Source organism: Peromyscus maniculatus, chromosome 20 (genome assembly GCF_049852395.1).
Source record: "Peromyscus maniculatus bairdii isolate BWxNUB_F1_BW_parent chromosome 20, HU_Pman_BW_mat_3.1, whole genome shotgun sequence".
Lineage (NCBI taxonomy): Eukaryota > Metazoa > Chordata > Mammalia > Rodentia > Cricetidae > Peromyscus > Peromyscus maniculatus.
This window is the reverse complement of record NC_134871.1, coordinates 47877070-47904918: the sequence shown is the minus strand read 5'-3', so window position 1 is coordinate 47904918 and position 27849 is coordinate 47877070. Positions and strand designations below refer to the sequence as shown.

The 27849-nt window shown below is 56.3% G+C and overlaps 1 protein-coding gene across 2 annotated transcripts; it reads right to left on the bottom strand.

Moving 5' to 3' along the window:
• Positions 1–600: 600 nt before the first annotated feature.
• Cyth4 (cytohesin 4) lies at positions 601–26942 on the bottom strand. 2 transcript variants are annotated; one of them, XM_042264761.2, is made up of 13 exons: positions 26773–26942; positions 21052–21134; positions 19051–19115; positions 17873–17939; positions 16419–16537; positions 15443–15523; positions 13927–14039; positions 12157–12305; positions 6542–6653; positions 4114–4190; positions 3175–3246; positions 2647–2801; positions 601–1981 (listed from the first exon to the last, which is right to left on the bottom strand). In XM_042264761.2, exons 1-13 carry the CDS (start codon positions 26789–26791, stop codon positions 1909–1911), a joined length of 1185 nt encoding a protein of 394 aa, XP_042120695.1. In that variant the 5' UTR covers positions 26792–26942; the 3' UTR covers positions 601–1908. The 2 variants fall into 2 exon arrangements, with proteins under 2 accessions (XP_042120695.1, XP_076412369.1); XM_076556254.1 differs by lacking the exon at positions 26773–26942 and adding an exon at positions 24544–24566.
• Between the last annotated feature and the right edge of the window lie 907 nt (positions 26943–27849).

Below are 27849 nucleotides of genomic sequence, written 5' to 3'. Positions count from 1 at the left end.
CCTGGTTCAGCAGGGACACTTTATAAACATCTGTAGGAGGGCCGTCAGCAAAGGTTACACCATCCTGCTCCACACTGGTCCCTGAGCCAGTCTGTGCTTGCATCCCTCCAGAGGCAGTGGGATCACTACCTCTCTTCCATGTCAGCCACTCTATCTGTAGATAGAGCTGGCTTCTGGAAAATTCTGTCTTCCCCTGGGTGTAGCAGAATCAACTCAGCCTAGCCCCTACCCCTGCCCCCAAAGAAGCCCAGAGAAAGCCCAGCTCCTGGGGGGGAACTTCTGTTCAGCATGGTACCTCCCCCAGTGTCCTGAAGATAAGGTTCTAGGGACCACTGAGTGCTCACTCTTCCTGGATGAGGGGAGAGGGCCAGGGAGGGGTTAGGGATGGTAGATACAGTCACAGAAGGACAGCTTTCTGGCCACAAGTTGGATCATGAGCTATATTATTGCTTCAAAGTGTCAGAACAGGAAATAAACTGATCCCCGCCTCTCCCCGCCCCCCCCCCCCCCGCGCACGCACCTTGGTGCTGGGGAAGAAGAGGAGGGGGCGGCAAAGGTCCCACAGCCTCTGTGCACACACACACATGCTGGAGGCAGAGGAACATTTAAGGGTCATTTAACTCCTAAATGGGGGCAGCTGAGGTGGACTCAGCTTAAGTCCCCAACTGTCCAGCAAGGGCTCTGTCTGTCGGTGCCCTGGCTCCCAATTTTACATCCGTCCAGAGACAGGAGTCTCACCCTTTCTGCCACACTTCTCTTCCTGACGTCGAGGAAGTGTGCACATGTGGACTCCTGCGGAGGATGATGAGGCAGCCTGGCCACCTGCTGCTTCTGCTTAGGGCCCAGGCTGGCCCAGGACCCAGGGAGCCCCATTTCTTGCAGCTTTGCTGAGGAGTTTTCAGGGGTAGGGTGGGGGGAGGCTCCTCAGGCAGGAGAGAAGGTACAAGCGCTCTCTAGGGGTGAAGCCTCCAGGTGAGGCCTCCCTGGGGACACAGGGGCGTGCCGTGTATGGAAAGCTGGCATTGTTCTGGCAGGAGGCAGGAACAAGGAACCATTCTGTAGCCCCTCGCTACCCTAGCTTTGCCGGCCGGGCGTCTAGTAGCGGTGCCATGGCTTGCAAGAGTCTGTCCAAGCATGATTCCTATGCTACTAGCTGGCTCACTGTGGCCTCCAGGCAGCCCTCCTGGTGGGCAGTTCCCGGAGCGTTTCTCTCAGCTGTAGCTCAGATCTGCCAGCCGCAGATGCTGCCGCTGCCTCGAGGGTCCCCCCTGCCCCTCTTCTTGTGTCAACGCCCTCCAGAATGGTGCCAGCAATGTCCTCAGAACCTCCCAGCACAGTCTGTCTGGTTTAGTCACCTGGTGTCCCAGCCCGCCCCCCCCCCCCGGAAGCCAAGCTGACCAAAGGCAGCGGGGGCCAAGATGTTTCCTGTCCAAACACGGCATTTTGTAAGACCCAGAGAAGGGCTGTGATTCAGCAGAGGGCCGTGTTCGAAGCTTCAGGCTCGGAGCTGGGTGTATGCTGGTACCTAGTGCTGGCAGGGAGGGTCTGGCCCAGTCTGAGGGCCGGGGTGCCTCTGAACTGGAAGCTTCCAGGGAATCCACGGTCCTCCTGCTGGGGAAGGAGAGGGTGGGACACACTGGTAGTGGGCTCTGGGCTGTCTCGTCTTCCCGTCCTCACCCTCGGCTGCAGCGGTCCAGGGTGGAGCCCCACAGGTTCTTTTTGTCAAGCGGTGCAGGTATCAGGGGTTTCCCTGTGAGCTCTGTGCCCCTCCAAGGTTCCACATCGCCCGTAGCCAGTTCCAGTGATGGGGAGGGGTGGGTTTGTGAGCAGGAACGGGTGCCGTGGGTGAGAAGTGTCTGTCCAGCTACCACAGGTCCTACGGGGTTGCCAGAGCCGCCTCCTGGAAGCTCACTGTTTGCTGGCAATCTTCTTTTTCCGAGCAGACAGCAGGTCATAGAAGGGGACACGTGTGATGCTGGCCCTGGGGATACGGGGAGTGGGGGGGGGATGAGACTTCAGGGCTTGCTGGAACGTAGGACTTCCCGACTTGTGATTTGGGGGGTGTGACTCCCAGGGAGGTGTTGGCTCACCCCGCTGCACAGAAAAGGCCAGGGACTGATATAGGGAAATCCTGCTCTGTGAGCCTCGTCTCATAGGCAGGCCCAGCAAGGACAAGACCTCAGATTAGGAGGTGGGAGCCCAGCAGAGACCACCCCCCCGCTCCAGATTCCTTTTCTAGCCCCTTTAGAGAGGCAGGGGAAGCAAGAGAGGTCGTGGCAGAGCCAGCTGGGCCCCTCACTGCTGTGGGGCTCTGGCCGAGGCTCTGCCATCTCTGGGCCTCTCTAATTCTTCAAGTTTCTAGGACATGGTCCTTGTCCAGTGGCCACACATGCCTTCTAGCTGACAGGTCTTCCACTTGCCCACGTCTCCCCTCCGGCTGAGCTCCTTGTGAGTTCCCGGGCCCTCCCATTGAGCCCCGTGAAGTTGGTTTCTTCCTTCTGTATTAACTAGGCGCCTGGCTCAAGAACCTGCCCACCAAAGGCCACCAATAGGAGGGAGACCTGGAGTTCGAGTCTTTACAGACAAGGAAAGAAGACCCCAAAGAAGCAGGAAGGTGACAGGAGGCGTCCAGTGTCCCTCTCTCACCTGATGGCCTCAATCCACTGATCGCGCTCCTCGGCATTGGCGGCTGAGATACGGTAGGACTCATGTTTCCCCTCCACCACCTTGCCATCCCCGTCAGTCTTGCACGCCTTGATCTTCTGGCCCCGGCAGCCGGGGTTGTACAGCTCCAGGCAGAACTGTGGGAGGGGCCAGGTTGAGGGACAGGCTAGGCCACCCCCTCCCCACGGTGTGTGGGGGGACACAGAGGCAAGAGCAGCCCTCCCACAGAATGCCCTTCCCCCCACAGCTCCGGGGGAGAGGACACCAGGCACCTGCTGTGTACCAGGCTCCCTAAAATCCCATGTAGCAGGTGGGGGAACCAAGGCTCAGAAAAGAGCTGTGACGTAGAAGTCCCCCGGTTTATGCCAGAGCCAAGCTCCACAAGACACCTGAGGCTTGCCCTTTTCAATGACGCTGAGCAGCCTGGGTCCAGAGCTCTAGGAGAGACCCTACAGAATGGCCCAGCTGTGCTGGGAACCACCCCCACCCCCCCCCAAGCTTGACTCTCACCGGCTTCTTGGGGTCATCCACCTTCTGCACTGAGAGGTTCTCCAGAGGAATGATCCCTCGAGGCTCCTTGTCCTGATGAAGTGAAGTCAAGGACAGGAAATGGGAGCTCAGGGTCTCCCCAGATCACCTCTCCAGACCTCCCAGTCATAGGCAGACATAGCACTAGACCCTGTTTGGGATCTGGGAGACCGGATTAAACTGTTTTTTTCCCCCATTTTTATTGTATGTGTATGGGTGTATGCATCACATTGTATGTGTATGGGTGTATGCATCACATGTGTGAAGTGCTCACAACAGCCAGAAAAGGACGTCAGATTCCCCCCGGGACTGGAATTGCAGGCAGTTGTGAGCTGCCATGTGGGTGCTGAGAATTGAACCCAGGTCCTCTGGAAGAGGAGTCAGTGCTCTTAACAGCTGGGCCATCTCTCCAGCCTATCTGTCTATCTGTCTATCTATCTATCTATCTATCTATCTATCTATCTATCTATCTATCTATCTATCTATCTATCTATCATCTGTTTGTCTGTCTATTTATTTATTTTCTGAGGATCTTGTTGTATAGCCCACGTTAGCTTTGAACATGTTAGGACCCTCTTGCCTCTGCCTTCTAAGCACTAGAATTATGGGTATGAACCCCCATGCCTAGCCTTTAGGCGATCCATCCATCGTTGAACAATTTTTTTTTTCAGTACTGGGAATTGACCAGGGCCTCACACATGTAAGGCCCACGCTCTAACATGGATCTACAGCCCCACCACTTAAAGTCAGTGCTCCCTCTTGCCCAGCCCCTCCTCCTCTTTGCCCCTTAATTCTGTGAAATGGGAGTAGAGGGGGGCTGAGCACTTTGAAAGGGCCCGGCACTCTCTGGTGGTGGCAGCGGCTGGAGGGACCTGTCCGTCGTGGCTGGCTGTATTCTAGTCCCACCCCCGACACACTCACAGTGGTGAACTCAAAGTAGTAGAGACAGTTGTCTGTGAGGATGAACCAGCGTCGCTTCCACGTCTTCACACGCCCCCCTGAAAGAAGCCGGCAGAGCGTGGTAGGTCAGCCTTCCTCCTCCCGGGCCGCCATGTTCCCCCATAGGCGAGCTGTGGAGCCTTGTGTGCATCCCCTGTTGCCCAGGTCTCCAGATCCATCCTTTCTAGACTCCAAGCGTAACAGCTCCCATCACCTCATTGCCTTGCATTTGGGTTCCCAGAGTTAGGTCGAGGGGACAGTGGCCACCAGAGCCCACTCAGACCGAGGCTTGCTCTAAGTGTTTATGGTGGTTAGCATTGACTGTCAAGGTGAGGGAATCTAGAGTCGTCTGGAAACGAGCCTCGGGGCGTGTCCGTGAGGAAGTTTCCAGACTGAGTCAGCTGAGGTGGGAAGACACACTTGAAATGTGGACAGCCCTGTCCCAGGGGCTGGAGTCCCAGAATGAAAAGGGAGAGAGTAAACTGAGCAACAACAGCCTTCACGGCTCTCTGCTTCCTGACTGCGGACACGATGTGACCGGCCACCTCACGCTCCTGCCACAAGGAGCTCTTCCCCCAGAGCCAAACACACTTTCCTTCCTCAAGCGTGTTTGTTAGGCATTTTGCTGCAGCATTGGGAACCGTAGCTAACACAGCACTCCAGCTTCATCAGGCATGGAAAAAAAATGAGGAAGTGAATCCTTGTGGCCACCCTGGAGGAGGAGGGCCACTGGCGACCCCTATTCTTATAGATGAGGAAGCCAAGGCTGGAAAAAGCTAGACCACGTGTCCATGGTCCTGTGCATTCAAACTTCAACGTTGCTGCCCTGGAGCCCAAGCTTTCAGCCACATTGCTATGTGGCTAGTGCTCTCTGGGTCATGGTCGCCACAGTCCAACTGCAGAAACTGATGCTGACGAGTGGGGTTGTGAGCTCTGCCATTGGGCTCTGCTGCCCCTCTGCTGGCTGGTTTTGTGACTTGGAGATACTCTGGGGGCTGAGAGCTGGCGTCCGGGGCAGTACAGGAGGCCCAGAGGCCTGTAGGAGGAGAGGCTGGGTGTGGGGACAGACAGAAGGCTTGCTGGACATCTGGGATTTGGGTGAGTCTGTCATAGTCTAGGTAAGTGATGGAGGCTGCCCAGCTGAGACCCTTCCTCCAAGATGAGGCATTTTTTTCTTCACCTACCTCAGAAGACCACAGGCCCTGGCTGGCTGGTTCTGCTAGGGTGGCTCCTGGGATTGTTCCTGGAGGAGGCAGGGCTGGCTGCCGCCCTTAGCCACGGGGAGCACTCACCATGGCTCTTTGCCTGAGCTACAATCCCTCTCTCCCTCCTCCTGCTTCAGGGACATCCAGCCCTCAGCTGCCCTAAGTGTGACACTTGCTGGCTGTGTGACCTTGAGAAGATGCTCTAACCCCACCATGTCTTGGCTTCCAGAGAATAAACTACCCCAGAATTGGGCTGTTCAAGGACCAGCACCTCATGTTCAATAGTCCTGAACAGAGGGACCCTGCTAGACTCTTCTCTCTGTCCTCTGGGAGAGAAACAGGACTGTCTGTGGAGCCTCTGTCCCCTACTGTTCCCTTACATCTAGCCTCCCCCTGCCACCTGCACCCCAAGACAGATGATGGGTTGGAGGGTAGGTGCTTTTATGTATACATTAGTGGGTGGATAGATGGATGGGTGGGTGTACAGATGGATGGGTTGAAGGGTAAGCGTTTTTTATGTACACTTGGGTGGGTGGATATATGGATGGGTAGATGTACAGATGGATGGGTTGGAGGGTAAGTGTTTTTATGTATACATTAGTGGGTGGATAGATGGATGGGTGGACGTACAGATGGATGGGTTGAAGGGTAGATGCTTTTATGTATACATGGGTGGGTGGATATATGGATGGGTGGATGGAAGGGTAGGTGTTCTTATGTATACATGAGTGGGTGGATATATGGATGGGTGGATGGGTTGATGGATGGGTAGATGAATGAATGGATGATGGGTAGGTGGAAGGATGGATGGGTGGATAAAGGAGTATGTGGATAGATAGATGGGTGGGTGGATAAATGAGTGGAGGGAGGGGTGGGTGGATGGGTGGATGAATGGATGGATGTATAAGTGGATAGGTGGATAGATGATGAGATGGGTGGGTGGACAGATGAGTGGCCAGGTGGATGGATGGTAGGCAGATGGATGAACGGGTAGGGTAACGGGTGGGTAGATGGATGGCTTGGAGGGTAAATGAGAGGAAGGACAGAAAGGGTAAGTAGATGCTGGGCTGGGCGCCAGGTGACCAAGCGCTGGGCTGGGGGCCAGGTGACCAAGCGCTGTGCAGGTCCACTCCGGAGGTATATGCATGTGTGTCAGCCACACGTGTGCAAGTGAGCTTATCAGAGTGCGTGCACAGAGGTCTTACCCAGCTTGAGTAGCCAACCTTCACGGTCAGGGTTGAAGAAGGTGTGGGTGAGGTCACCGCCATCATCCTCGGGGATGGAGAAGGGTTCACTCTTGATGCTGTCAAAGAGGTTCTGTCCGAGGGGATGGAAAGGATGGATTTAGTCCACTGAGTTTGGGCCCTGGACCACCTGGCCCGTGTGTCCTTGAGTGGGTCAGCCCTCTCCCAGTAAACCTACTCCTGGGCCATTCTTGTGAAAGCTTCCCTGTCCCCTCGGGTGACTGATGCTCTCCTTTACACTGGCTACACCTGTACCCTTGTGCACCTTCTCCTGTGTTGCCTCAGGGCAGAGTGAGCAGGGTGGGTGCCTTAGGTTTGCACGTGGGGACACAGACACGCATCCCCACCCTCCCCGGGCACAGCAGCTGGAGTAGGGACTGCTCCAGGCGGTGCTCATGATGGGATGATGCTCCTCTTCTACTTCAGTGGACAGTAGACCCTTCTAGATCACACATGCTGGGGCGGGCGTAGAGGAGGCCCTGGGGAGGAGGGAATTGACTGCTTCAGGCTTGGAGGTCCTCAGTGGAGTGCTGACCACAGTGTCTATCCAGGATGGCCTCTGATTACAGGGGCTGGGATGTAAAGGGCCCCCCAAGAGCTGACTTCAGTCCTCCATGGATAACTGTCTGGTAAAGCTCCTTAAATATACAAGGTGTGACCCTGGAGGGCGATGCGCCCTCTGTCGGGGGGAGGAAGGTATGCGAGCCAGGGATGAGATAGCTCCTACCCTAGGGAGTGGGTGCAGACCCACCAGAGTGTTTTGAATCTTCTTGGGGCACTGGGCTCCCCCAGCACTGGGACTGGACTTCTAACATTCTGACATGTTCCCACTTGTTAAAGCCAGAAGGCAGTGTACAGCCATTATGGATGAGTGCATCTGGATTTGCAGTAGTGTTTCTCAATATTGTAATGGATGATTTCACACCTTTGTGTATATATGGGTGGGTGGATATTCAGATGGATGGGTTGGTAGATGAATGGCTGCCTGACTCCCTTTTTTTACTGCCATCCTGTCCTTTGTCCAGGGGTCCCCATGGGGTACAGGCCTAAAGCTAGTTTTCCTGAGTCTGTGGAGGTGCGGCTGGAGCAAGCCTTTAATATCCCCTCTCAGCCTCACTGTGGTGTGGGGGTGAGAGAAAAGTGGGGATCGGCTTCTTTTTGGCTGGGGTGGAGGTGGGGGTGCATGGATGTGGGGGTGGAAGTCTTTACCTTGGGAATCCCCAGGTGGCCTAGCTGGTGGAATAAGCCTCTGAGACAGGAAGGCCCTGGCAGGAGGTGAGCTGTCTGCTCAGACAAGTGTTAGCGAGGCCCGAGGAGGCTTCAGGGTGGCAGACGGGACCTCAGCCTCTGCTAAACCCACAGGGGTACCTGGAAGTTTCTGCGGTCACAGTGTCACCGTGTGTGTATTCCGCCTCACAGAAACGGCGGCACGCCCACACTTCCTGTGTCTTGAAAACACCCTGAAGTCCCTGTCACTGAACAAACCACTGCATAGAGACCTCTCAGGGCCCTGGGGGTATAGCATGGCCTTCCTTTCCCTGGGGCTCTGGTGCCCTGTCCCAGGATCCCTTCTCCTTTCTTTTCTGTCTAGGTTGTTCAGGGAGTTGGGCACCCTCCTCCACGCCCAGGTCCCGGGAGGGGACAGTGACTCCCCTTTGGCTGTGTAGAGCCTTGCAGCTTATGTGCTACAGGGACTAGTTTAGGTAGAAACACGTGACCCCAACCAGTCAGTAGGACTTAATTCCAGGGGTTTAATTTTTCTGGGAGAAGCTAGCAGCCTAGAGCTGCTTGGGCATCTTTGCAGTAGCCAGGGTCTAAGAGACAGCCAGTGTGCAAGTCCAGCTTGCTGTGACATGAAGCCTCCTCAGGCCACCAAGACCCTGGATCTAGCCACACCCCAAGCCAACAGTCTGAAGGCAAAGGGATCCCTGTTCTTCTTAGAGATACTAGTTGTGATTCTCCCAGCCAGTGTGGCAGGACAGAAAGGCATGAAGAAAGAGACATCAAAATTTACATATGGGGCTGGAGAGATGGCTCAGTGGTTAAGAGCACTTCCGGAGAACCCGGGTTCCATTCCCAGCCCCCACATGGCAGCTCACAACTGTCTGTAACTCAGGTTCCAGGGGATCCAACTCCCTCACAAAGATGCAGGTCAACACCAAAGCATATAAAAAATAAAAAAAAAAGAATTAAAAAAATGTACATATGATGGACCAGCAAGATGGGTCAGTGGGTAGAGGCGATTGCTGCCTAGCTGAAGACCTGAGTTCGTTTGTTTGGAGAGAGAGAACCAACTCCTGAAAGTTGTCCTCTGACCTACATGTACAGAACACGTAGGCGAAGACCCTCCATCACCAAATGCTGGAGAAGGTGTGAGGGACCCCAAGGATGAGGACTTGGTGGCCTGTAGCTCTTGACTCTCAGTCCTGTCCCAGCTCTCTCGCCCACCTCCATTCCCAGAAATGCTTTTTTTCTTCCTTAATAAACTCTATTTCTATCACGATCCGTGTGTCCCTGGCCCAGTTCTGTGCTCGGGGACACAAGAGCCTGGAAACCTCAGTGGACCCCTTCTGGATTCAGTTCCTCATCTGTGACAGGGGGTGGTAGCATGCTCAGGCCCTCTGTCCTCAAAAATCTTACCTTCTGGTCTCTGCAGGGGGCGGAGCTCTGGAGTCAGACACAGCTCAAGCTGGGACTCTCTTATTGCACGCACCTGAAGTCTCGGGTTAGCTACCTCCAGTGGCACCCCGTGACCTCAGCTGGACCCTGGGAATGGGGTGTGTGTCGGGGCACAATGACAGCATGCCTAGGACACTGTCTGCTCTGACAGGGAAGCCCAGAATGGCCCTGGGGAGCTGAGATTCATCCCTGTCCCCGGCTCCTAACTCTTCCCCTAGAACCTTTTAAGTTCTGTGTCCCACCCAGCCTCCCTGTTCCCTATCACAGTATCTCTCTCATAGTCTTTGCTACAAGAACACCTTCCAGGGCGGTGTGACTTTGGGGTGACCTCTCTTGGGGCATACATCTGTGTAAATTTACTTCTTCCTCTTGGTGTACTTTAAGGCACTTTGGGGCTTCCTAGGGAGTTGAGCAACAGTGGTCCATGGAGAACTCACTTCTGCAAAGAGACGAGACACTGGGTTCTGGCTTTTAAAAAACATTCAAATGAAGCCAGGGAGAAGGTGAGAGGATCTTGGGTCCACGTGGCTGCCTGTGAAAACCTGGGATGGCTCTCAGAGCAGGCCTGGGCCCTCTGTGACATCGTTGGGGAGGATTCTCTGTTCACCAGCCACTGCCTAGGAGCTCTGCTAACCCCTGCTGGAGGGGTTCCGGAGTCCGGCTGCAGGCTGAAAGACGGGCAGCCAGCTGGCTGAGGCTCTGCCTGGCTCTGGGCTGCCGACCAGGGCGCCCCACCCCTCCCAGGCCTCCTGGACGGGGTGGAGTTACATGGAGATGACAGAGTAGGCCACCTGCAAGCAAGTTCCAGCCTGGGGACATGAGGAGAGGATGGTGCAGAGGAAGGCAGGAACCATGGGTCAGCGGGAGGCCTTGCATATCCAGGGCACCTGTGGGAGGCATGGTGGTCCCGCCCCCAAGCGTGATGCCCCCAAGTGTCATATCTCTAATGCTCCAGTCTGCCCGGAGGGCTCCAGTTCTTTGTTTTTTTGTCTTTTTTTTTTTTTTTTTTTTTTTTTGGCTTCTTTTTTACTCTTTTGTTTTGAGACGACATCTTCTGTAGCTAGCCTCAAACTTGCTATGTAGCCAAGGCTGCCCCTTTAAACTCCTGATCCTCCCGTCTCCACCTCCTGAGTGCTGGGATTATAGGTGCATGCTACAATGCCTGGTCTATGCTGGGGATTGAACCCGGGGCCTTGTGCAGGCATGGCAAACACTCGACCAGCTGAGCCACATCCCCAGCCCATTCTTAATTATTCTTTCTGATGACACGGGCTGCCTTTAAGCCTGGGCTGTGAGCAGGGCAGGCCTTGCCCTTAACATTAAAAAAAAAAAAAAAAAAGACTGCTCACAGCAGCCGTGGTTCAGGCTGATCACCCCCACTCTAGGAGGGAGCAGTGGCCTGAACCCCAGAGAACCACCCAAGGCCACCCAGCAGGTGCATAAGGGAGATGAGGCTGACCAGAGCTCCAGGTGGCTCCTGCAGGACCTGTGTTCTGTGGGCTAAGGGGATGCAGTGCTCACCTCTGAGGGGCCAGGCTCTGATCTGCTGGCTGTGTCTTGGCTCACCTCTCTGACGCCCGTGATCCTGGGGAGACTTCAGTGTTCTGAGTACCACATTGTCTCCCGTCGTCGTTGGACGGTACGACTGTTTCTCACCAGGCCAAATGTCTGGTGTTTGTAACCGCCTGCTTCTGTGTGCCCCTGAGGCTGGCCTTCAGCACTCAGACACCTGCTCACGTCTACCCCATCTCAGGGCAGCACACTGGGTGCTGATTTCTTCCCCAGCTATACTCTGTTTTCTCCTTCTGGACTGCCCTTACCCTGCTTCTCCAGGAACAGCTCGAGTCATCAGAGAGGAAGGAGCCTCCCTTGAGGAAAGGCCTCCATGAGATCCGGCTGTTAGGCATTTTCTCAATTGTTGATCAGTGGGGGGAGGGCCCAGCCCAATGTGGGTGGTGCCATCTCTGGGCTGGTGGTCCTGGGTTCTTTAAGAAGGTGGGCTGAGCAAGCCAGGGGAAGCAAACCAGGAAACAGCATCCCCTCCATGGCCTCTGCATCAGTTCCTGCCTCCAGGTTCCTGCCCTGCTTGAGTTCCTGTCCTGGCTTCCCTTTGGTGATAAACCCTTTCCTCCCCAACTTGCTTTTTGGTCATGGTGTTCAGCTGCAGCAACAGAAACCCTAAGACAAATCTTATCCAGTTGTCTAAGCCCCGTATGGGAGTCACCTGCCCCAGCCAGGCTTCTGGTTGACACTTTTGCCTGTCCCCCAAGACGGCAGCAGCACACCTCTCTGTAGTAAAGCTCCCACGGTCACCATGGGTGACATCAGTGGGCTTCAGGGGTTGAGTGTGGGTGTAATTCATGTGTAGATCCCTGGGACTTGGTCTAGGCAGGACCTATATGGAGTCATCCCTGGGTCCCTGTGCCCAGAACACTGGTGCAGTGTAGTGAGGATGGGGTGTTGGGATAAAGGGACAAGAGACTTGGGACTAGCCTTGCTGTGGAGCTAGTGGGGACTTTTGGGAGACTGGCTTCCTCCCTCTGAGGACCACAGCCAAGCATTTTCTCCTTGGCTGTGAGAGAAGCTGGGATTCTGTGCTTAGGAGGCACGGTCCTCTTTTCCTGGGGTGTGGGGGGAGCTCAGGATGGATCCTATGGCCTGTGCATGCCTTTGAGCCACACTCCCAGCCTGAAGTATTATTTGGGGCAAGTGTAAATAATGGCTGGCCAGGGTTCCCCAAAATCTAAATCTGAAGGACTTCCTGGGGTCCACCTGCAGTCATCCTTGTCAAGATGAGGCCATGTTGAGGAGGCCCACCTCCCAGTAGTGACTAGCCTGGCAGACCCTCGCGCCCGGGATGGGACTCCCAGAGGACCAGTAAGATACTACGTTCTCACCCTCAGCTGCTCCTCAGGCAGGTCACTGCCATTGTTGATACCGCGATTCATGGACACGAAGCGCTCGAAGGGCGGTCTGTCCCGGACGTTGGGGTTGTGTAGGCCGGTGTTGAGCATGATCACGGAGAAGGACAGCACGTAGCAGGTGTCTGTGGGAACTGGCACTGGTCACAGTCCTGATCCAGGTCACCATCCCCCCTCCTCTTGTCCCAGTCCTAGCAAGGCCCTGAGCGTGGCCCGCCCCCCCCCCACTCCCTGGCTGAGCGTGGCAGGTAGACGTTCAAGGCCCAGCCTCTCCTCCCACTCCTGCAAACTTCAGCTGCAGCTTCCGAGGCCCTGCCCCCTGCGGCTCTGCCCTCCTTCCCTTTCAGATCCTGCTTGCCATCCGCGGCAGCCCTTCCAGGCCCGCCCACTCTGTTCTCTGCCTCCTGGGAACGGGAGCTCATTGTCAGCCGCCCCGTTAGTTAGTGGCTTGTTCTAAGCTGCCTGGTGGGTCTCGTTGCCAGCAGTCTGCTGCATTGTGCAGACGTGCGTGCATGCGTGTGTGTGTGTGTGTGTGTGTGTGTGTGTGTGTGTGCAGGCTTGGGGGGTGTGGCTGCCATTCGGGGTCTTCTGAGGATCCAGAACCTGAGGGGGCAGTTCCAACCCCCTGACCTTCAGCCTGCCCACGTAACTCTCGAAAGCTGATATTATAGGAAGCGGTGATGATTCCCCCTTCCGCAGCAGTGGCCCCGCCCTGTGCTCAGCTCTCGGCACCTCCAGGCCTATCCTGTGTGGCGGCTACACCTCCATCTTAAAGGTGGGACACTGAGGCACAGGGAGGTGGAGTCACGTGCTCCAGGTCACGCAGTGACAAACGGATTGGCTGATTGAAATGCCTTCCATTCAACCTAGCCTGACTTGACTGGACTGCCTGACACAGGGTCTCACCTGAAACCCAGGCTAAGACTTGAGCTGGCAGCAATTCTCCTGCCTCAGCCCCCCTAATGCTGATATTATAGGTGTGTGCCACCACCCCCTGGAAGTCACAGGCGACCAAGAGGAACTGATGTCCTGCCCTCCCTCGTTGAGTGTTTAGGTGTGTGAAACCTGCAGGCAAGCAAATGCCAGTTCTTAGCTCTCTGCTGTCCTCCACACGGGCACGGCAGAGAGGGCGCAGTCTGCCCTGGGACAAGTGACTTCCCGTCGGACTCTGGCTCTTGCTTCACTGGGGACAATCTGCTGCTGAGCTTAGGGAGTGACGTTGGGATTTAATGACCCTGACAAGAAGGTCCAAAGGTGCTGTGCGTATAAAGTGTCGGGAACATGGGAAACCCCTCCACACACTTGGCGATGGCTGTGTGGTAACTCTTGAGCCAAAGAAGAGGCATGGCAGGTGGGCCGTGGTGGCCCCTCCCTCATCCTGTCCCTACCCCAATATTTAGTGACCCTTGGAGTCGGAGGTATGGGAGACTGCGCCTGTGGATCACCGCCATGCCCCTTGCCCCGTATCTGCCCTTCCAAGGATGCACTGGGGTCTTTAAGTGAGACATTAAAGCATCTCCCCTTATCACTTCCTAGAGAACTCCTAGTTATCCTTGAAGACCTCACTCGACCATGTTTCCTCCCAGAAGCCTTCCTGTACTCCACACTCCCGCACGCTGCACCAATTTTCCCTGCCCCTCCCCCCGCCAGGACCGTGCTCCAGACAGGCATGGGGCCGGTGCTCGGTGAGGGTTCAGTAAAGGCCCGAATGGTTGGAGTGTTTGGGGAGCATGAGGAGCGTGTCACCTGTGGACCGGAAGACCCCTGGGTTACAGAGGCAGTAACGAGCAGCGAAGGCCTCCATCATGCGGTCAATCTTCTGGGCCTCACCGGGCAGCCGGAAACTCCACAGGAACTGCCTAGGGGGACAGGGCCATGGTCAGAGAAGCGGGTGGGACCCTCAGTGGCACCGGGCAGTGCCCTGCCTCCATCCCTGTGAACGGGAACCCGTGACCTCCTCTAGGCTCCCAACATGGGGTGCTCTGCCTCTGTCCTTGTGAATGAATGAGACAGAGTGTGACTTGGTGTCAGCCAAGCTTTCTTGTCTCCACAGGTCACTTAAATCCTGCTCAGCAACAGCTTATTGAAGGAGTAAAGGAATAAATGAATGAATGAATGACTGGAGATGAGTGATTCCTAGGCTCTTCCCCCAGGAAGTCCATACTCCCTGGATGGATGGCAGTGACCTCTTCCTCCTCTGCCTAGCAAACTCCTACTCATCCTTCAAAGCCCAGCTCAAATGCCTCTCTTGGGAGCAGACTTCCAGCAGCAGCTTTAAGACTCCCTAAGCGACATGAAGTTTTAATAAGACTTAGAGATGACATGTGGGAGTGACCAGCCATGGCTGGTTATAAGTCCTTCCTTCTTTAGTCCTCCTGCCTTCTGGATTTGGTGCTGACTTGGCTCAGGGAACCAACCTTCCTTCCTTCCTTCCTTCCTTCCTTCCTTCCTTCCTTCCTTCCTTCCTTCCTTCCTTCTTTCCTCCCTCCCTCCCTCCCTCCCTCCCTCCCTCCCTCCCTCCCTCCCTCCCTCTCTCCCTTCCTTTACTTTCTTTTTTAAGCAGGAGTAGCCCAGGTTAGCCTGGAACCTACTACCTATTCCAAGCTGGCTGGAGCTCACAGCAATCTTCCTGCCTTCGACTTCCAAGTGTCATGACTACGGGTGTGAAGCGCCACACCCAGCAGTGAGGTTCCATTCTCCCCTCCCCTCCAACCCCCGGAGCTGAGGACCAAACCCAGGGCCTTGCGCTTGCTAGGTAAGCGCTCTACCACTGAGCTAAATCCCCAGCCCCTAGGTTTCTTATTTGTGCCTTGCCCTGGGTCACATGGGGAATGGATGGCAATGCCAGGGTTTGGAGAGGACATTATGGTTTTGGGGTCACGTGCTGCTGACTCGGGCACCACGCTGTGCCCATGAGTGTGAAGACACACATCGTGACCAGTATTGGAATCAGGCAATCATAAGCGATAGCAACCATGTTCTACCTGGAGCTGGACGCGGGGATGAAGCACGCACGTGCTTGTCTAGAAAGTGCTAGCACACAGCACTAGGGTCCCCAGATGGCCGAGAGGAAGGGCAGCTGCAGATACCTCAGGCCTTAATAATGGTGGTGGAGCAATGAGAGGCAGCTGCAGGCTTCCAAGCCTGGGATTCTCCTGCCTCAGCTCTGTGCTCTCCCAGCTCAAGCTTCCTCCTCTGCATGCAGCCCTGGGTTGGATCCCCACCCCCACAGGCCGCCATGTCTCCTGCCTGGACCACTCACCTGAGGGCCTGAACGAGGTTGAGGTTGGCAAACTCGTGGCAGTCCACAAAGGCCTGTAGGACCTGCAAGTTGATGGGGTCCCTGGAGAGGAACAGGAGAAGGGGGAATACTTGGCAACTTGCACACGCACGCGCGTGCATACACACACACACCCCAGCCCTGGGCAGTAAGCTCTGGGTTTGGACCTCTTGGACCCCTGAGTCAAGTTTTCCCTTGGTCACTTCCCGCCTGGTGACCCTACTCAAGCCCCTGAACATCCCCACACCCCAGTTTCCTCCTCAGCCGCAGGAGAAGCAGGGCTGTCTGTTTCCTCCTCCTCCTCCCTGGCTCTCAGGTCAGGGGCTTGTGTGCCGCCTCACTCAGAAAGTGTGGGAGAAGGGCAGTGACTCACTGAGCCTCCCTCGCTGTGGCCCATCCCTTCCACCACTCAGACGCTCCTGTCTAGAGCCTCCACGGATCCCCCTGCCTCACCCCCTCCCTCCCTTCCTCCCTCATGATCCTTCATTTTCTTCAGCAGCTGTGAGTTGAGCTGCTTCTGCCTTCGGGCCTTGGGCATTGACTGTTCTCACTGCCTGGAACCCTCCAGTGGGCACTGCCCCCGCCTCCATATGAACTGAAACCAGAGCTCCAGCTCAGAGCCCCGCGCTCTATGGCCTCCTTTCTGCCGCCGCCTGTGTGCCGGACAGAGCTCATTCTGTCCCTGTCCCGGGCAGAAAGCACCGGTCCCTGAAGACAGGAGTTTGACCATCTTGTCTTATACAGCTAGCGTTTGGAAGAGAGCTCAGAGCACAGTAGATACAACATATTGAATGAATGAGTGAATGAATGAATGAGTGAGTGAGTGGAGGAATGAATGAATACGCCAGCCTGAGAATCAGGGCTCAAATCCTAAGCATGATGGCTTTCCAAGCACCCTGAGTGACACCTCCACCCCCCCACACCCCCACTTCCCGCTCCCTGTCTGGGGTCCTCTTACTTTTCCCCCAAGTAGGTGCCAATGGCGGTCTTGTTGAGGCCGTCACCCTTGTACAGGAACTGGGCGATGTCCTGGACATCAGAGGTCAGCAGCTTGTGCTCAATGAGATACTGGATGCCCTGGAGGTGACACAGAACCCCATGTGCAGCCCCCACAGCATAGGCCCCTGCTCGGGGAGGAGGGGAGGGGGGCTGGTGTTTGGACTCCACACAGCCTGTTCGGGGTCGTGCCCTCGAGCTGCCTTTGGGAGGTGGCGAGCTCCCCGTGTCTGGAGGTGTGCTAAGTGGAGAGCTAAGTGAAGTACGTTCATGGCGGGGTCTCTCCAGCCTGGCATGCGTAGACTGCACCCTCCCAATGGCTGCTGGGAGTCACCGTTCTGAGCCTCGGTGATTCGGCCTGTCCTTTTGTTCCCTCCAAACTCCTATTATTTCCAGTAAGTTTCATTTCATCACACTAGCAATCTAGGCCCATTGTGTGAAAGTCACACAAACCAGCTAACTCAAAAGGGGGAGGAGACGGTACAGACCCCACCTGGGAGGTAGCTGGTGGTGGCGGCTTCCATGGCAATGACCTTCACTCGCCTCCTCCAGGAGATGGGAGGGCAAACCACGCCTCCTGTCACCCGGAAGCTGGCTTTGCTCATTTGATAGGCTCATGACCCCCTTCTCATTGCTACCCAGGCGCAAAGAGTCACCCCTCCCATGTGTGGGGGTCATGGGCTGGTCTCTGGTGTTCTGGGTTCTTGTGTCCCTGCTCCTCTTAGATGGAAGGCTGAGGATGCGCGGCATCCTGCGGCCAGTGCTGGGGACATACATGCCCGTTTGTTTGAGGGGAGGAGGTAAGTGGAGCCGTGGTCCGGGATCTGCGGCAGTGACCAGTGAACACACGCGGCTGAGGTAGTCTCGGCCAGAGCTCGACATTCCCTGTGGCCGCCTGGACCCTTGCCCTAGCTCAGTGTGTGGCTCTCTCCTGTGGCTGCTCCTGCTGGAGAGGGAGCCTGTGGCCACCTGGCAGAGTGAAGGGCTGCAGGCTGGCTCTGAGGTCACGGGCAACCAAGCTTCAGACTGGGTTTCTGCAGCCTGGGCTTGGAAGACATGCTAGGGACCGAATTGACTGTCTAAGGGCCTCACTGCCCCAACCCTGTTCCAGAGGGGGGCAGAGGGCCAGGGAAGAAAGGGAATGGGGGGCGCGGAGACTTCACAGCCTCACATCTTTGGGCTGCACAGCTGTGCAGTGGACAAAGGCCAGGCCCAGATGGGAACCAAAAAATTGGCCCTGAGGGGTCTCAGCTTGCTCCTCCGTTGGGTGGGTTGCGGGATCCGCTACAAAGGTACCCAGAAGACAGCCTCCTCCCTTAGCTCAGCTGTACACCTTGATGAGGCCCACGTCCCCCTCCTGCGGCCACCCAGCTGCCCACTGTGGTGGGATCCATGTCCCCTCCCCTGGATATGTACCTTGGCAGGGTCCATGTTGAATTTCTTCCGCCCGATACACATCTCCTTCTCTTTCTGTGCCATCCGGCTGTGAACAGGGGCATATCAACATGGTGGCTCCGGATGCCACCATCCCCCACAAGCCCTCGGGGCGGGGGGGGGCCCTCCTCAGGAGAGTCAACATGCCGTTGGAACTCCACGTGTATCCCCAGCCCCCGTGTCTGGACCACCTGGGAAAGCAAGAACGGGGTGGGAGGTGCCGAGGGGCGGGGCTGCAAGCTGAGCACTGAACTCTGAGCCCCCCACCACAGGAGCCCAGCAGAGCTCCCTGGGGAGGATGCAGAACTCTGGGACACAATGGGGCTGGTGAGAACATAGGCTGCTCCTGAGCATAAGTCTTGCCCTTCATCCCTCCCAGGCCTGAGTTTCCTTCTCTGCAAGAACCACCTGCTGCCCTCACCCAGGGTAAATGTATGTTCGTGTGCGTACATGGGTGTGCATGCACAAGAGATGCTGGAGAGGCAGAGGTCCTGGAGGTGGGGCAGGCAACCTGCAAACCATGCGTAGTTCTGTAGTTCAGGGCCCTAGAGTCCTAGCAAGCATATCCAGCCTACGGGCCACACGTGGCTGCATTTGGCCCAGGCGAGCTATGAATGCCACCCAACACAAAGGCAAACTTACTTTAAATCCTGAGTTTTTTTTTTTTTTTTTTTTTTCCCCAGTTTGTAACCGGAATGTCATTTTGTTGGTTTTACCGTGTCAAGAGGTTGTGGTCTAGGAGGTTGTGTGAGAACCTAATCTCCTTATACTAATGGGAAAATTGAGGCCCAGAGAGAAGGCCCTGTCCTAGGCAAAGAATCAACAGGAGCCTTCCTGTGTGAGGGATGATGGATGTGGGATGAGGTGGGCCAGTGGAGCCTACTCCGGGCCAGGCTTCTGGTCCCCAGTTCCCATAGTTTCTTCACCCTCATGCAGGGCAAGTTTCTTTGCTCATCTGGTTCCAGCTACCCATGACCAGGGTGGTTGTGTGGGGAGGTGGGGTGGAGAGGGAGAGAATGGGGGTCGCTTGGGAGTCAGTGGGGAGTGATCCACACAGTCTGGATGGGGCTGTGGTGTCTCCTTGGGTCCTCCCACCACCTGTGGCACAGGGGGAGTGAGATGTACCCAGACATTGTCTTCCCACAGGCCGGGCCCCTCACCTCTCCTCGGTGTTCTCAAAGCAGTCGATTTGAGCAAACACGTCTGCGATCTCGTCCTTGAGTTTCTGTGGATACACGTTCAAGGGTCAGCCTGGAGGTCAGGATGTCCCCACAACCCCCACTCGGCCTGTGGTTCGGCCGCTCCCTGTGCGCTTCCCTCAGCCCTCTCAGACCCTTCCCATGCCTTTTTACCCTCAGAGCAGGCGCTCAATGCCCCTGTGTGCCCTTGTCCTTCCACGGGCCCTTGCATCAGCGGTGGGAGTCCTTACGCCCACACCTGACCCTATTTCTAGCCTGCTTTCTCTTCCCTCACTGCCAGCCACTACTCTCTGTGTCCACCAAAAGCCCTCGCTCGACCTGGCTGGCAGCTTCCCATAGAAGCATGGCACTGCTCTCCCTCATTTCAGAATCCCTCCCTCCATGGCTCTCTATGGCCACCTAGGGAACCGATCACACACTTCCCGTCTGGCATCACATCTTCTCTGTCACTTGTCAGTAAGTGCCTGTCACATGCCAGGCGCTATGGGTACCTCAGGGCCTGGGCAGCACAGGCCTCTCAGAAGCTGTGCAGTTCCATGGAACCAAGGGAAGAGGAAACAGCCATGGCCGATCAAGCTGTGCTGACGCCAGGCCTGCGCCGCTCTCAATTCCACCCCAGCCTGCCTCAGCCTGACTCCAGGGACTGCCCAGTGCAGAGGACGCCCCCAGTTTGCCCACCAACCAACATTAGCTGGACCACTAGGAGGGCCGATGTCCTGGTACCCCCTGCAGGCAGTAGATGAACAGGGCAAGTGGCCCAAGAGGCACCCACCCTCTCCCCAAGATGAGGGGTGCTGGGATGTGGCACTCCTGGGCTGTTCCTGGGAATCAGAACTGGCACAGTACCCCTTGCTCCGGGGTCAGACAGATCCTGTTCCCAGGGATCTTGGCTGGACTTCCACCCACAGGTATAACGGGGGCACACTCACTAGCGCTAACTGAGAACTTATATCCTACAGCTATGGGCCTGGGATCCGGTGGTGAGCAAGGCCCAGGCTCTGTTTTCATGGAGTTCGAGTTTGGGGATGTTGGGATCATGGGCGGGTGGCTAAGGGGCGAAGGAAGTAACTTTGCAGCCAGTGACCACAGCAGTGGCAGAGAAGGAGCCTGGCACATGCACATGCTCAGTAAGATCCTAACAGAGTGGGCGCTTTGGTGTGGAATCGAGTGTGCACGTGTGTCTAGGTGGTGGGGGCGGCCTGGAGGAGGAGGGAGAACCTTGTCTGGGAAGGAGAAGAGCAGGAGTGTGAGAACTGGGACGGGGGGGGGGGGGCCCAGGTGGAGGTAGGAATGTATGCAAAGGCCCAGAGGTTGGACTGGGCAAGGCATGGTTGAGGAATCTGAAGGTCCCTGATAATCATGGGAGTGATCATCTTAAGAAACTGGTGAACTCACAAGAGCTGAGCCCAGGGTGGGAGTGACCTTGTCCAAAGGTGGGAGGAAGGCTGGGGTCTGGGGCTAGGGTGAGGGGCTCTGGGACCTGGGGTTGAGATGAGAAGCATCAGTGGTCTGGGACTGGTGGGCAAGGGGGCTGATGTCTGGGTCTTGGGGGTAGGAGTGGGGACTGGTGCCTGGGCCTTTGAGTGGGGGAGAAGACGAGGTCTGGCTGGCTTTCTGAGCATTTGGTCAGGAGAGTAGGCAATATGATAGTGTTTGGTGACCTGTGAGTGTGTTTAGTTTGACGATTAGTATGAGTGTGTATGGGTCTGTGAGTATGAGCATGTTTGGATTTATAAATGTGTGTGTGTATGTGTGTGTGTGTGTGTGTGTGTGTGTGTGTGTGTGTGTGTGTGTGTGAGAGAGAGAGAGAGAGAGAGAGAGAGAGAGAGCGAGAGAGAGAGCAAGAGAGCATGTATGGGTCTGTGAGTGTGAAGATGTGGGTCTGAGTGTGAACATGTGTGAGAATCTATTGCATGTGAGCGTGTCTGGGTCTATGAATGTGAAACACGTGTGTCCACATACCTGGATGTCCTCCAGTAGTTGCTTCCGGTGCCATTTGATCTGCTGTAGCTCCTTGGCCTCCCCACTGCTGAGCTCAGCTGGATCTGGAGAGAGAGGAAGATTGCTTGGTTCTGCATTACAGGGCTCCTCCCGGGGAGGCCCCTGAAACAAAGTGGGAACCATGGTGCCGGAGCTAGTGAGTCACTTGCAGTTACCCCTGGGGCCTGACTGAATGCTACCACCACTGAGAGGCATTCTTGGGCACCCCTGTCCAGGGTAGCCCCACTTCTCCATCATAATTCCTTTTGTTCCCCGGAGAGAGATTTCCTGTGGCTTTTGTGGGGTCACCTGGACACACCTAGCTGCAAGGGAGGCTGGCAAATGAGCTTTACTAAGATTATCCTGTTGTCCTGACTTTGTAAGAAGGGGAAACAGAATGGGGGGTGAGCATTAGTCTCTGCTCTCCGACACTGGGGCTCAGAAAAGAGAAGTAAAACTGGCTAAGGTTGCACAGGGGTGAAGCCACTGAGCCTGCTGGGACCCTGGATCAGACAGGCTTCCAATCTTGTGCCATCCCACTGGCCCCCCGAAACAAAGTGAGACCCATGGTGCTGGAGCTAGTGTGGCTCTGACTCCCCCACCAGGACAATGCTCACTCACACAGAGCCAGGCATGGCAGCTCACACTTGTAATCATACCATCTGGGAGGTTGAGGCAGGAGGATTACAAGTTTGAGGCCAGCCTGGGTTATAGGGTGAGACTCATTAAAAAAAAAAAAATAGCAAAAGCAAATACAACCAACTATGGCCAACAATGTGGGCAGCTAAGGAACTCCAGACCTTCCCAGAAAGACCACACTGAAGATCTCGGTCAGGGTACCTGGCTCACCACTTCCTGTGGTTCAGGAAGAGAGGGTGCCCCTGAGTTCCTGGCAGTAGTGACTAGCTGAGGCCAAGGCCAAGGAAAAGGACAGTGGAAAGATGGTGGGCACAGGTTGGGAGAAGACATGGGTGGCTTTAAGGAGGAGGGTGGGCACAGAGTTGGGACAGGGGTCACCAGCAGGCAGGCATGCAGGAAGAGTGTGAAAACAACACCACTAATGACCTGGTCAGCTGACTCACCGGCCTCTTACTGGGCCACCTCAGCTCTGCCACAGTGAAGGAAGTGGCCACATGGTGTGGCGAGAAGCTGAACTCCTTCCTGGGCCCCTTGACTACCACTCATCAATGCCCAACCAGCCAGCTGCAGACACTGGCACTGAACCACGATTTCTCTGGAAGGCCCATGGACCTGAACGTTTGCTTTCGAAAAGACTAGCCAGTCCTTTATTTTTATTATTTTTGTATTGCTAAGGATAGAACGAGAGGCTTTGAACATGCCAGACAGATTCTCGACCACTGAGCCCCATCCTGGCCCAGCTGTTCATGTTGGCTGGAGTCTACAGAAGTTCACGTAGACATGGGTGACTCTGCTCCTTTACCTGGCTTTCACACACCATGGGACCACGTGAAACCAAAGGGCTTCTTTCCCAGCAAAGGCTGTGTGCAGTGGGACCTGCTGGTCCCCCGCACTTGTCACCACCAAGGCCTGCTGGAGACCGGAGGTGCAGTGGAGAAGGTCCCCTGCTATGGCCCCTCCAGGATACTTGTTGCCCCTCCGCATTACACATGCAGCTGGCTGCAGGCTCCTTAAGCAGGAGTGCTGTCCTGGTGGCTCAATGGGACTTTCTTTTTGTCCCGTCGAGGCTAGAGGTCTTGTTCAAGGTGGGCCAGAAAGGGGTGTGACACAAGTCTCATTGAGGTCCAAGCCCCCAAACACCCAAGGAAAACAAGTCATTTAGTCCTTGTGATTTCTTTTTGATAGGGATTGTTTTCAGTTCAAGACACAGGAACTCAGGAAGGTGAGGTGACAATATTCCAGGTCACACAGCTGGGAAGAGGCAGTGTGGGATTCCAACATGGTGTGCGTGCGTGCGTGCGTGCGTGCGCATTGGGAGAGTGAACACGCATGTTCACCTATGTAGAGACCAGATGCTGACAGCATGCGTGTTCTTCTATCACTATCTTCCTTCGTTGAGACAGCGTCTCTCACCAAACCCAGACTGGCTGGCTGGCAAGCCCCACCTGGGTCCCAAACAACTCTGGGAATTCCCCTCCACTCAACCTCTTCCTAAGCTCTAGGGGTGCACCCGACCCCACGCACCTTGACGCCACCTCCCTCAAACCCTTGGATCCCACCCGCCATCACCAGGTCCGGTCACTCTTCCATTTTCACGGCCCCGACCGTCATCCAACTACCAAGGTGGAAGCTGGGCTTTCCAGTGCCACCCCGCCTCCCTGTGTGTGCCAGCCCGGAGTGCTCCCGCCGCCGCCGCCGCCACCGCCGCCGCCGCCTCCTCCTCCTCCTCAGCTGAGGACCCATGGTGTGCATGTCTCTCTCTCAATCCCCACTGCTTTCAAGAAGGGATTTCTAACTTCCTCCTGTGTGTGATACTCTTGGGGCTCAGAGAGGTTCGATGACCTCCCTCAGCCGGCACAGCTGGATGGTGGTGGAGCTGGGATTCACACTCCACCCACCCCGGGGCCGGAGCCTACAACCCCTCTGTAACCTTGTGAACCCCACAAGCCCGGGTGTTCCCACCCTGTGCCAAGCACAACAGCGTGAAGAGGATGAAGCTGCAGGAAGGTAGCCAGCAGCAGGACCTCCTTTTGTCCTACAAGTCAGTGGACATCTGGGGAAACTGAGGCACAGGAGCGGCTGGAAATGGATACAAGGAAATAACGGTTCCTAGGGGAGTGGACAGCGCAGGGGCAGTGAGGTGCGGGCCTGAACCTTCCCCGCTCAGCTGTTCTCAGGCTCTGTGGTGGCCAAGTATTCAGGGGCCCTCAGAGGAAACTGTCCCCTTCTCCCCAAGCCCTGACGTCAGTGGGTTTCAGCTGTACAAGTGCATCTGAACCCCAAAGACAGCAGGCCATGATCTTCACAGGTCGTGGGGGCCACAAGGACCCTCTGACTGTCCGTCAAGCTGCTTGTCAAAAAGCGGAGGTCCCCCCCCCCCCCCCCGTCCTCCCCATTCCAGATCTAAGGACCTAAAGTCAGAGGGCGTTGCAGACACTGCCGGGCAGCGGCCACCTCTGACGGGACCCACTGGTCAGGGTCCTGGGAGGGGCTGATTCGAAGCAGTTCAAACACTGGAAACACACAGGCATACCACCATAGCATGAGCATCCCGTCCTCCCCAGCCTCCCGTCACCCTTCACCCCTGCCCGCTCTACCTTCTGTGCTCCCAGCCTCCCGTCACCCTTCACCCCTGCCCGCTCTACCTTCTGTGTTCCAGCCTCCCGTCACCCTTCACCCCTGCCCGCTCTACCTCTGTGCTCCCAGCCTCCCTTCACCCTTCACCCCTGCCCGCTCTACCTTCTGTGCTCCCAGCCTCCCATCACCCTTCACCCCTGTCCTGTCTACCTTCTGTGCTCCCAGCCTCCCGTCACCCTTCACCCCTGCCCGCTCTACCTTCCGGGCTCCAGTCTCGACCAGTGAGTGCCCCGTGCCTAGTGCCCTGGAGCCCCCGCCCCCGCTCCCCACCACTTCCCCCTTGCCCTTCCTCTTTTCCATCTTATTTTTAGTGCCTGCCGCCCTGCTTCCAGGACAGCTGGCTCCACTTCCCCTTTCTCGGTGGCGGGGGCGCCGCTGGGCATGCAGGGAGGGTTCTCCTGAGGGACACTAGGGAGACGGGGCAGCAAATGGGGGCCGTGAGTGCAGCTTCCTCCCCCCCCCCAGAGGCCCCTGGTTTTAGCCCACCCCCCTCCTTCTGCCCACCGCTGGCCTTCATCAGGCCAGGCTTTCTTGGGCTCAGGGCTCACCTTCAGAGGGTGACCTGCTTCCGACCTGCTGCCCTGCCTTCCAGGCCCATGGCAGGAGCTGGGGTGGGGTGGGACGGCTTGGGAGAGTAACATCCCAAGGAGGCCGAGGCGCGCTGAAGGAAGAAGTCCGGCATGGCAGGACAGACTTCCACGTTCTCAGAGGCAGGCCCGGGAGGACCAAAAGCCAGCCATTCACAGACAGTGAATCTGTGGGGAGTCCCCCGCCACCGTGGACTTCTGCGGGACCCTTCCCAGCTGCCTCCTCCAGGAAGTCCCCCGTTTGTGCCAGAGGCGAGTGTGGTCAGGCGTGGGTCAGAGTCCCCTTTCCTCCTACCCAACCCCCTGGACTGTTTGCTCCCGTTCAGCCCCTGTATTTTGAAGCTATTTGTAAAACGAACTTCATTTTACAAATGGAACCGAAAGACAAACCAGTCCGTGGAGACCCCAAACCTTCCACAGATCGGCCCTTGTCCATCCGTCTGTCCTAGGCTGGCCTGAAGTGCATCCCACCTTCTGCAGCCCCTGCCTAAGGTGGGCCCTCCTTTTAGGCTCTTGTTTATTGGCCTTATGACCTGAGCCTAGTCAGGTCTCACCCTTAACTTCTGAGAGCCTCAGTTTCCTTCTCTGCACCAGGTGTGGACTGTCCTGTAGCCCCATGATGTCAGGACCCCAATGAGTAGAGGACTCTGTCTTTCCCTTGTGCCCCTGAGTGACTGGGGGGGGGGGGACCCACCTGTCATCTGTCACCCTTGGCCTTCTCAGTGGCCCTGAGCCTCAGCCTAGTCACTCAGTCTCTGAGGGACTGGACTCACCTTCCCCTCCCCCACAAACCCCCAGAGAGACAGAGAGTCTAGGTTAAGGAGATCCTTGGGCAAGATGACCGAAGCCCCAGCCTCCCCTCATATCACGTCCCTCACAGCCCCCTGTGTCTGGCCCATAAATGAATGGCTGGTGAAAGAGCCTGACGCGTCTCTGGGTTTCTGGGATCCTGAGCACTAGGCATAGCCTCTGTGGATGCCCGGTGCCTGTGGGTGGGGCCAGGCTGCTCAGGGTTAGATAACATCTGGAGAAAGACATCAGTCTGGACCACTTCAGAGTTACATAGACCTGGGATTCAGATAGCTGCCACTGTCCCTCAGAGCCCAGAGCTCCAGGGCGACTTTCTGAGGCCCAGGGTACCGGGACATGGCTCCTTCCGCAGCCCTGCTCTCTGCCCCCGGAGAACCACACTGGCTTGTCCATCCTGTGCCAACTTGGCAGCCTCCCTTTTTTTGGCCCTCGGACCCACCACCCTGGACACCGAGTGAATGACGCCTGCCACACCAGGGCCTCACTGTACACGTTACCCCTTCAGACAATGTCCCCAGCCCCCTTCAAAGGCCACCAGACCCAGGAGCAGAAAAAGTGCTGGAGGACCCTTGCACCATCCAGACGCGCGTCACCACCGGCAGCATTCACCTTCTTCAGAAGTCAATTCTTTCCAGCTGCCCCTGGGCCCTTGCGGAGGCTCTTCCCGCTGCCTGAATACTCTTGCTCAGAACTCCCAAGGATCCTCTCTGGCCTCAAGCTGTGTCCCCTGGAGGCCTCTCGATTACCTTCCTCCCTCGTCCATGCCCTGCCTTGTTCTTAAGCCCACTTGTTACATCACCGTCCATCCCGTAGCTGACCCAGGAAGTCAGCGGCCACTCGGATCCCTGTGAGACCCTGGGACCAGTAGCCCAGCCTGGTGCCTGCCTCGGCACACAAGGTTTGATGTTGGGGACTGGTTCAAACCAGTTTTACTTCTGTGCCGTCTAGGGCCCTCCCTGCAAGGCTCCCACTGCTTCCCTGTTCTGTAGGAGGAAACGCCGAGGCCCATGGCTGGGCCCCAACCACTCACCTGCACGACACAGGTCCATTCTGAAGCCCTGGGGGAAGGTGGTCCAGCTGTTTGTCTTGCTAGCCCAGCTGCTGCTCTGGTGGGTGGCCGACAGGGCTGGTCACCGCACCTTCCTGCCCGCCCCGCCCAGACCCTGTGGGAGGAAGCCAGCCCCGGCCGCAGGGGTCTGTGCGCAGGCTCCTGACACAGCACACACTTCCTAGAGACAGTTGTCTTTCGCTGGCTAGCCAGGACCCTGGCATCTGAATACTAGGAAGGTGGGGAAGTGGGAAAAAAAAGACAGACCTGGGGTGGGAGCTGGTAAACACACACACACACACACACACACACACACACACACACACACACACACACACACACACACACAGAGTGCTGAGGACAGACCTTCTCTGGGAGTGTGTGGGTTTTTACCCAGCCACCACCCTATATACAAGCTAAAGGATTTCCTCCTTCCAGGGTCATCCCTGAACTCTTTATCAATTCTCACCCGAGAAAAGACAAATTCATTCCGTGATGGGCAGGGCTTCCTCCCTTCAAAGAAATGTGCACCCCCGCCCTTCCCCCCTCCCCCTGCTCCCCCCCTCCACCTCATGAAGTATCTAATTTCCCTTTCTCCCCAGGCTGCTGGGAAACTCACCATCAAATCCGTTCAATTATTCCGTGTGACTTTGGGACCAGATTCAGTGGTCTGACTCTCTCAGCTCCTCCGCTCAGGACTCATGTGACTCTCTGGGCTAGTCATGCATCGGCATTGAGTCTCACTTTGCTTGCCTGTGAAGGGAGTGGCCACACTCGATCTTGGGAACGTAGAAAGGGCAGCGTGAGATTCTTGGAACATAGTAGATGCTCAAAAAATGCTTTTCTTTCTGGCTTTAGTTTTTGTTTTGTTTTGTTTTTTCCATTGTTGGTTGGAAGCCACAACATTGTTGCTTAGATCTTTTCTGGTGTGTTGGTTTAAATCCCACAGAGGAAGCAGGGTGGGAAACGTCCATCAGATGAACGCTTACTCCTTGGAATTCAGGCCACAATTTGGCTTACTGATCTGAGGGCCAGGTCACCTTTGTGTCCTAGTAGCTC